This window comes from Eufriesea mexicana, unplaced genomic scaffold (assembly GCF_001483705.2).
Source record: "Eufriesea mexicana isolate 0111107269 unplaced genomic scaffold, ASM148370v2 scaffold4126, whole genome shotgun sequence".
NCBI lineage: Eukaryota > Metazoa > Arthropoda > Insecta > Hymenoptera > Apidae > Eufriesea > Eufriesea mexicana.
Genome location: NW_016912117.1, coordinates 151,567 through 161,909, shown reverse-complemented (window position 1 = coordinate 161,909; position 10,343 = coordinate 151,567). Strand labels below are relative to the sequence as shown.

The 10,343-nt window shown below is 37.1% G+C and overlaps 1 protein-coding gene across 1 annotated transcript; it reads left to right on the top strand.

The window, feature by feature from the left end:
- Positions 1-4,323: 4,323 nt before the first annotated feature.
- tna (Zinc finger MIZ domain-containing protein tonalli) lies at positions 4,324-8,573 on the top strand. The gene is made up of 9 exons (XM_017905621.1): positions 4,324-4,578; positions 4,714-5,037; positions 5,205-5,844; positions 6,025-6,371; positions 6,462-6,647; positions 6,740-6,882; positions 6,964-7,453; positions 7,545-7,778; positions 7,874-8,573. The coding sequence occupies exons 1-9, from the start codon at positions 4,489-4,491 to the stop codon at positions 8,009-8,011; spliced, it is 2,592 nt and encodes an 863-aa protein (XP_017761110.1). The 5' UTR covers positions 4,324-4,488; the 3' UTR covers positions 8,012-8,573.
- The last annotated feature ends 1,770 nt before the right edge of the window (positions 8,574-10,343 follow it).

Sequence of the window (10,343 nt, the reverse complement as noted above, 5' to 3'; positions counted from 1 at the left end):
AAACTGTTTGCTCCTCCCTCTTCATTTCCGTCGTTAACTCACTCGGTCACACGTTTATCCAAAAGAGTAAAATTTCGTAATACGTTTTTCTAACGGTAATTTTAAATTTCCCGCCATGGCGTGGTAATTAACGGCGATTTAATATACTTCGTATTTGGTGTCCCGCTAGGCGTCGCATTCGCACCCGCCCGGACTTCTCACTCTCGTCATGCTGTATCCTCTTCTAAACACGCCATCTAACGAATCACGAATGCTCCTGTCGAGTCTTTCTTCCTTTCTTTCTCTCACGCCAGTCGCGCAAGCTGTATGTTAGGGGCTTTTGTTGCATGCCGAGTGGGTTCTAGTTGACGAAATATTGATATCCGAGAATAGAAACCCGTTGCGGGCTCTAGAGAGGGACCCACCCCACCCCTACTGCCGTTCAGCGGGGAAGACAGAAGGGGAGAAGGAATATACGGTGAGGATAAGGGAGAACAGAGAACGTCGAAGGGAAACGGCATCGGTTCGACGGGTCTCCCTCTCTTCTGCCCTCTCTTCTGCCCTCTGTCTTTTTCTTTCCTATCCTTTCACCGCCTCTCCCTCTTTTCTCCCAGAGTTGCATTCAACACAAATTTAAAGGGGGTGGGACTTGGATGACGTAAACCTTCGAAATGCTCCCTGTATGTACTATATCTAAACATAAGTACGTTACGTATATATATACATATATACAGGGTGTCTTGGAAATTTAATACGTGACAATAGCCAGGATGAACAAAGGAAAACCATGGACAATTATATCAATCAAAAAGTTATGACGCGTTAATATTGCATTGCACGCGAAGACGTGTGTTTTAAGGGATTCACTTGACTCAGCAATTGTATAATATTGATTCAGCAACAGTGTTAATTATAATTGACCACGTATATGTACGACATTTATTTACACTGGTATACCGAACAACGTTCGAAACGAAATGCTGCAACGCATGGAAAGATTTGGTTCGTAGCGTGTAAAGCCAGTGAAATTATTAACTTGGAAACTATACAAATGTCATTGGCGTGACATTCTTAGTTCACGCATTGCCTATTACTAATACCTCGTAGAGGTATAAATCGAATACTTTTCAAATTTTTCATTCGTAACGATTAGTGGAGCACTTTTAACGTAAACGTATATCAAGATGACAATATTTTCATGACCTATGCTTCCTATATTATATTCAAAGATTTCCTCATGACAGTTTCAATAATGTTCTCCAATGTATCCGATTATGAACACCCTATATTACAATATATATGTACAATGTAGGTGTATGTATATATATATATAGACCGTTGAACGGGTGGACGTGCTTCTCTACCGATTGCGCATTGAATTCGACCGAGAGGCTATTATTCGAAATTTGTTTTTGTTCGATGCGCCATAATCGCGTCTCGAGGACACCGTGCGCGGGGAGAAGGCTCTCTTTCGTTTTAGCGACGAGAGGAGGCGCCCCTCTTCCGTTGACTTTGAAAACCACTAGGGTCAAGTAAGCGTGAAAAAAATTATTTAGGAAACGATTAACGAGATCTTTATAACGTTTTTTTTTTTTATTTCACTTCTAACAATCGAGGACGTTCCTTTCGTCTATCGATTGTAACGGTTTTATTCCACGCGACAATGAATGACATTGACGATGATATGAACTCTCCGTCGTGCTAAACAATCGTGCATTACAGTTCTGTTTAAGTTGCTTTTAAATTCGCGCATAACGATATAAAAATTTGTAACAACTTCAACGTATCTTTGGTCAGTCCATTAAAATATTCGAATTTAAATAAAGTTCGATGAGATTTAAAGTAATTTTCACGAGGCACACGCGAAACCGTAAATACCGATATTAGCTTATTGTGTTGAACAATTAAAAGACGAAATTAAGGATTAAACGTCATTCATAAAATTTTCGTTTACTTATTTATCGTCATTTTGTATACTAAGAGGTAAAATCGTTATCTTATAACTTACAGTAAGAAGTAAATGTCGATAATCTTATCGAATCGACCGATTGCTCGCTCTATAAGTGAGTCCATCAAAATTAAATTCAAGGTCGACAATGAATAACCGTAACTTGTGTTACCGTAACATCGATTTTAAATAAGATGTAATAGATATAATAGGTGATTTGATTTTTCGCACGAAAGTCCGATTTTATAATTTTTACATTTTAATTCCGTTTATACGCATATTATAAATTCAATGGATAATGCAATTATTAACAGTACTGTGTACGTAATAATATATTAACCTTTAAAATAACCGAATGACGTAAAAAGACATGGCAGGTGGCACCACTTGTGTTGTAAAGCGCGCGAAAGGTCTACCCGTTTAAACTCACATTCGATAGTTTTAAGCCAATAACCACAGGAGAGGAGTATCACTGCTTTTGCGCAGAAATTCTCGGTTGTTTTATGAAATTTCCACGAGCATGCGCAACAATCTCGGCGTGCACGTGGTAATGCGATATCGCGAAGGATATGCTACGATACACATGGTGCACTCTTTCACGTGATTCCCCGAGTTTCGAACATTATGCAGAACAATGGTCATCATATACCCTTGTTCACGACTTGTTTCATGTCTGTAAGTAATTTTCCCTCGAGTATCGTTGGTATTTCAAGTTAAATTTCTTTACAATAGCACGATCTACTAAATAGCGTACAACTTCCTCGCCTTTGTAGCGCGGCTTGAAAGCGCATAGGCGTTTTATTTAGAACGCCTATTATCCTTTTGATAAACATCGATTACCTCTCGAAGCTAATATTATATATATATTAACACTCGTATTACCGACGATATTTCCAATTAATTTGAGACATCTATCGTGACATCGAATTTAATCAATTTTACAAATTCGTATTAATTTACTTATAAATTCTACCAATGAGCAATTCTACCTTATAAAAAAAGGTGTTATCGAGCAGTAACAACGGAAAGCATAATTATGGTAAAAGAAACACACGAACGAGATTTGTTCTCCCCACCACTTTCAGCCTTGATATTTCCGTTTGCAGGGAGGGTAGAAGATTCGCGGTGCCAGCGAGCTTTTTCACATCGGGGCATCATGAGATTTTTCGAGTCGAAAATAATCGTGCAAAGCGCGTTGGTTACCGAGACACGATTGCACCGACAAGCGGTGTTTGTAGCAGAACGGTATTATAAGCGCAGAGAGCAGCAGTGTGTGAATAGCGAGCACGTGCATTTCCCACAGAAAACCAATAGGGGCCTTGGCCAGCTGGGAATATGAACGGTGCGCTTAGGGTTCGGTCTGTCTTTCGATCTTTTGGGGTATGCGCGCCTGAAAACGGGGACATAAACGAGAATGAAGGCTACTCGAAAGAACGAACAATATTCCAGGCCTGGAATGTATCGACAGAAGGGCACGACAAAGCGTTCGACTTCCTTTTCTATATCTTAAATGTAATTCTGTGCCTGTGTAAGATGAGGAAAGGCTCCGGTGGAGTGGCCCTGGCAGGTAAATCGATTTTAAAAGAGAATTAGAAGACGTTAGAAGGGTGTAAAAAGACTTCGGTTTGATTTTTATTTCCATGTATAGCTTCCTTTCTCTTCGTTTAGCGCAAAATAATATATAAATCGATCATTTTCACGCAATTCTTTGGAACAATGTATGGAATCAGTGTAGTAGAATCAGTGCATAGTTTAGTTATTGTTCCTGATTTTTTTCCGTTCCTTTTTGTTTTATTATCGTTTTTCCTTTTTACAGTAGCGATAAGTGTTTTACGTGCTGGTTTAAGCAAGCCGAGATAGCCTCTATCTCGAAGATTGCAATGTAGCTAGTAGCGTCGCATATTTTATATATCTATTTTACATTCGTGCAGAATGCTTTTCGAAAGCTTTTGAATCGTGTAAATTTTGCAATTAACGGGTTAGATACCACTAATCGTATAAATGAAAAATAAAAATTGTGGATAGCGGCATGGCACGAGTTGTGGCCACACGATGAGCGATTTAAGTTGACGACCTTCTGAAATAATTCAACGATTGTGAATAACCGATATATATTATTGCTGCATCGCGGAAAATAGAGAACGTTATGGATACGATCGATTAGTCGCCAGTTAAAACAGTTGGGATATGAATCAGGCCTACAAAGGAATCTCCTGTATTACACTCGTGACCAGTAACTTGCAAGTATTTTCTCTTGAGAGAAAATATATTATAATCTTCGGTTGCATATTGTTCGATACATATTTTCACGTACATGTATACCTGTACGATGTAATCCTCACTGAAGGTAATTATTTTATGTTTTACAGCACCCCGGCTTTCGTTGAATCGCCTGTAACACACGCGACACGCGTTTATCGTTTTCATCGAAACTTGCTTCAAGAACACCATCAACAACGGCGGCGATCGGCGTTGGGGTGCAGCCCGTGTTATCAGCCGGCTATCATAGCACGGTGCCACCCCAGAACGGGGGTGGTGGTTCGACATTTAGTGCCGCGGCGATGGTGGCAGCTGCCACCGCTACGGCCACCGCCACTGCCAGCGTGGTGGCCATGCAGGACCGCCAAGACATCCCTTCCCAATTTAATCAGGTACCATTTTCCCTTTTCTGTTTATTTTTCTGGGACCACGCAACTGATGCTTATCTCGGTCTCTTTTCTTCGCGTTGAAATTAGTTTCTCTTAAAAGGAGAGCTATTTATATACCCTATTATTTGTTGATCATAGATGCAGAGCCAACATGGAATACCCCACCAAACGTACAACGCAGGGTACGCCCAAAGAGGACCAATGGCCGGAATGGGGCCAGTCGGGATGAGCAACTTCAATAGCATGGGCACGATGAGCCCAATGCATTCTATGAATTCCATGAATTCGATGAACAGTATGAATGGCATGAACTCGATGAATCCTATGTCGATGGGAGGTATGAACGGTATGAATGGTATCAACGGAATGACCCCCATGAGCTCCATGAGTAACATGGGTAATATGGGCATGAACAATATGATGGGACCTAATAACATGCAAATGAACAAGATGAGCATGCAGGTACGTAAAGTATCTATAATTCGTTTTAGAATTTTTCCCGTAATGTCTCAGATTTATAATAAGATATAAAAATTGTTCAAATTATTTTTCAGTGGCTTTATCGTTTAATTTTAATCGTTGTACGTGTATGATGATTTATGTATACATATATATATATATATTTTTAGGCTCAACCTCATCAAGGCTATCCAAGGAGATTAGCGCCTTATCCAAACCCCGCAATGCACATGGCGCAAAAGAGGCAACAGGGCCCATACGCCGGGCCCAACCCGGCTGCGATGCAGCCAGCCTTCAACGGTATGTCGACGACGCAATATCCGACCAGTTACCCTGCTGCAGCGAGGCCGAATTTCCAACCTCAGTACCAGCCTATGCAGACTATGAATCCATCGGCTGCTGGATTTGGGCCTAACTCCATGATACGTAGTAGTAACATGAGGCAAACTGCACCTTCATACAACACCGCCAATCAGGCGGCAAGCAATCAATATTACGGTAGCAATGGTATACCGGTTAGTATGGGACCTACGACGGTTGGAAATCAGTTCGTTGGCCACCAACCAAACTCAGGGTACGCCGGTAGTGCATCCTCGTATGGTGCAACCGGTGCTACAACCAGTCAATACCAACAAGATGTTGCATCGATGAGAACGACGGGTGCGGGAAGTCTGAATTACCAACACAGTCCTATCCCCGGTAATCCGACTCCACCGTTAACACCGGCCACTAGTATGCCTCCTTATATCAGTCCAAACCCGGATATCAAGCCTAATTTCAACGAAATGAAGTCACCGGTTAACATTCAGAGTAAGTTGAATTGGATCCCGTCGTTGAATTACGCGTTTAAAATACTTCCATTGTTACATTAATACCAAACATAAACTTAAGAGTTTATTTTCTTATTTATAATTATCGATGCTTCAAGCATTAACACAAATTTCCTTACGGAATAGTATACTAATAAGTTACTTCTTCTATTGTGTACAGAGGATGATGAGTTAAGATTGACATTCCCCGTGAGGGATGGCATTATTCTTCCACCCTTTCGCTTAGAACATAATCTGGCTGTAAGCAATCATGTTTTCCAACTGAAGTCTACGGTGCATCAGACGTTGATGTGGCGGTCCGATCTAGAACTGCAACTCAAATGTTTCCACCATGAGGATAGGCAAATGAACACAAATTGGCCGGCGAGCGTACAAGTCTCTGTAAACGCTACGCCATTGGTTATTGATCGTGGTGAGAATAAAACGTCTCACAAACCCTTATACCTGAAGGACGTTTGTCAACCTGGGAGAAACACGATACAAATTACCGTATCAGCATGTTGTTGTGTAAGTTTGTTTTACCGTTACTTACAATCAATGTTCGTGTATTATTTTAAAGTTTCGCGAGAAATAATTAAATTTCTTTTCTATTTGTAGTCCCATTTGTTCGTGCTTCAATTAGTTCATCGACCAAGTGTGAGAAGCGTACTTCATGGATTGTTACGTAAAAGGCTACTTACGGCGGAACATTGTATTACTAAAATTAAACGGAATTTCAATAATACTATTTCAAATAATGGTATACAGTCGGAGAAAGATGTCGTAGAACAAACAGCACTTAAGGTATACATATCTTTAACACCTTTCACGTTTAAAAATATTACATTTATTATGTGCTTTAAATTAATTTTTTTACGTGTATGGCTTTCTTGTAGGTATCCTTAAAATGTCCTATTACTTTTAAACGTATTACACTGCCAGCTAGAGGACACGACTGTAAACATATTCAGTGCTTCGATTTAGAATCATATTTACAGCTAAATTGTGAACGAGGATCCTGGCGATGTCCTGTATGCACGTAAGTAACCAATTTTTTACCAAATTATCCAACTAAATATTTCGTTCAAATGTAGACTAATTTTGTTTATGTTACCTGTAGAAAACCTGCACAATTGGAAGGTTTAGAGGTTGATCAGTACATGTGGGGCATTTTGAATACTTTAAACACTGCGGAAGTGGAGGAAGTTACGATAGATTCGATGGCAAATTGGAAACCGGCGAAGAATTTGACTGGTATAAAATCTGAAGAAGAAAGCGATTGCAAGAGAATGACAAAAGCAATGTCACCTGGAAGTATGAATATGCCTACTATGAATAATTGGGATATGAATCAAGCAATGAGTCCGTATATACCGCCTGATATGAGTAGCATCGTTAGCGGCTCTATGATGAATAATACACCAACTACGTACGGAAACAATAATATCAATCATCGGAACTCGTCGGGAGGATCTTTTGATATTAACTCCGGAACGAATGCGAATACCAATAATGATTACACTAATGGAGCAGGTCCTCTTTCGCACTTAAACGAATCAGTGAATTCTTTAGATCCTCTTAATGCTATGGAGAAATCACTTAATGATCAAGTACGTTATAAACTCAGGATTATTGACCTATGTGATTATGGATAATACTTGACAGATCACTGGTTAAATATCTTCTTTCTATATATTACAGATGCCCCATACACCGCATACACCTCATACTCCTCATACACCACATACACCAGGTGGTGGAAATAGTGGTCCACCAAGTGTTCCTCCTGCATCCCAGGAATCCACTGGAAACCTCAACACATCTGGTAATACGAATACAAACATAAACAACGATACTGCAGATATACCGTCAGATTTAAATTTTGATCCAGCTGCAGTGATAGATGGTGAGGGTACAGGTCAAGAAGCGTTGAATGTAAGTAATAATTTACAATTTTTTTTATATTTAAGATAATTCGATATATTCATACAAATTGTACAATATTAATTTCTTATTACGTTTTATTCTAGCTCTTGCCGGATAATGTTGTGGATCCAATGGAATTACTTTCATATTTAGATCCACCAGATTTGAATACCCCTCCCAGCAGCGGCGCTAGCAGTGGTAACCCCTCATCGAGCGATGACATACTAGCACTTTTTGAATAAAACATAACGGGCATCTCGTAAGAGAAATAATCAAATTGCGACCCTGACGTTAAGAAAGAAAACGATATCGGCAGGTTTGCATCTTACTACAAATATATTTCTAATTAAATGAAAATATTTGTAGTGAGCGATTTCAAAAACGTATTGGGGTCACTGTTGGGTGCTCTCACCTAATTCAATGGTACAAAAAATCTTAGCTCTAATTGTAATATTCCTATCGACAAAGTTAGGGCATATTATTAGATTTAAAGACTATGACTTTTAATAAATAGGTAAAAGCACCACGTAGTGCTTATTTGTAAAGATGTTATTGCACGGATTATGTTTAGTCCTTTGACGTTGGAAATGTTTATTTCCAATAGAAATGCGTTATATAACATTGTGCCGGGCATATGTTCCAGAACTGATCACCGCAAATGTACCACAATTATATTAATTGTGTTCAAAAACAATGGTAATCGAATTTTTTAATACAGAATGTAGAGTAATGTTTTGCACAGAAAGGTTTTACATATAGATTAATATTATGGAAAAATGTTCGTTTGATATGGTAAATGTGCAATACGATCCAAAAATTTACATACATTTTATACACATTGCCATTTATCAATTTCTCATTCCGAAATAAGTTTTTACAGAGACAATATTTGAAGAATGCATCATAGAATAGAAGTTAACTGATATTATGTTTGGTACAATAAATTGATAACCTTTTATTAATAGATTTTACAAAAATCGTATAGCACATTTATAGAATTTTATATCGAAAATATGGGCTTTTGATGCCAATGTGTGCATAACATTAAAATGATTTTAGAAACCTATCCATATTAATATACCATTGAAATTTAAAACTATTCTAACAAATTTATGATTTTGGAATATTTGCTTGACAAAATGTGCTGTGCTGTTTCAAAAACTTCACTTTGAAGTTTTCCCTGCAATACGATCTTTACCTCAGAACCGGTCTACTCGCATTCAAAGGCTATGATGGACCTACATCACAACAGAACTATGATTGTACAGTAACTTTTGTTAATAAGATTTTAAAAAAAAAAAAAAAAAAAAAAAATAGATAAGACGTTCATCTGTTGTGAATTACCCCGCTTATTGATGGATATAGCGCATATAGTGTTCCTTTCCTTTAGATGATTAGTGACAACAGATGAAAAAGAATCGAGGGCATATCGGGCTTCACACTGGAAATTATATTTAATACGATGTATCTCTTGAGCTTTTGGAAGAATATGTAATTCAAAATTATTTAAATTATGTCGAGAGATATTATTTCGAATTGTAAGTAAATAATTTATATATATGCACAAATTTATTGATTGGTATTAAATTTATTAATCAAATGTTACTCCCATTGTTGCATTAATAATATTATATACACAAATTTTTCAAAAAACTTAAACAGTTTATTTTCTTTTATTTAATTATTATAAGCATCTTTCCTGCTTCTTTTTTCAAAAATTTACAAAGAACTTTTTTTAGAATAATTTATGAATTTAGCAGAATGTTAAATATATAAGTTACGAGAACAACAAAATATTTTTGTAACATTCAAAATCTCTGAAGATACATCTAAACCTATAGGATTTATTTTCACATTTTAATGTAGAAGATTTGTATCGATATTTACGTTGATAAAACAAACGTATCATTTTAGTTATTATTTTTGTAATAAGAATGGCTAAAACTTTGTTATATTAAAACAACTAGATTAACTGATATAAGTTCATAAAAACAGGAATACGTTACAATTAATAAATTACACGAAATCGAGAAATTAAAAGACAACCATCTTTTACATATAACAGTATGAGAAAATAAATTCTATATGACACTACTAGCACAAATTTTCAAAAAACTGATTTTTCGTTCAACGAAACTTCAGATTTAGAATTATATGTATGTTACTACTGCCAGAGTGAAACCGCCCATGGCCCCCAGTTTGCGTAGTAATTATTACATTTATATCTTTTGTGATTAAAAGAGAAGATATACTTAAAGTGATTCATGTAGATTATACAAATTTTATATAAAAATGTATTTATATTCCAGTGTGCAACAATAGCGCACATTGACGGATTAGATGCGGTCAAGTTTCTATTCATATAACTATTATAACATTATTGCAAATAGGATAATAATAATACTTATATTAAGCGAGATTATTGTATATTACCTGTATATATGATAAATAGATTAATAATATAAGAAAAGTGGCAGATACTTATTGGCCAGTTATAATAGTAAAATAATTATCTTAATTATTTCTCAGAACCAAAACATACAAGCGTTGTATGAGAATACTTTAAAACTAGGA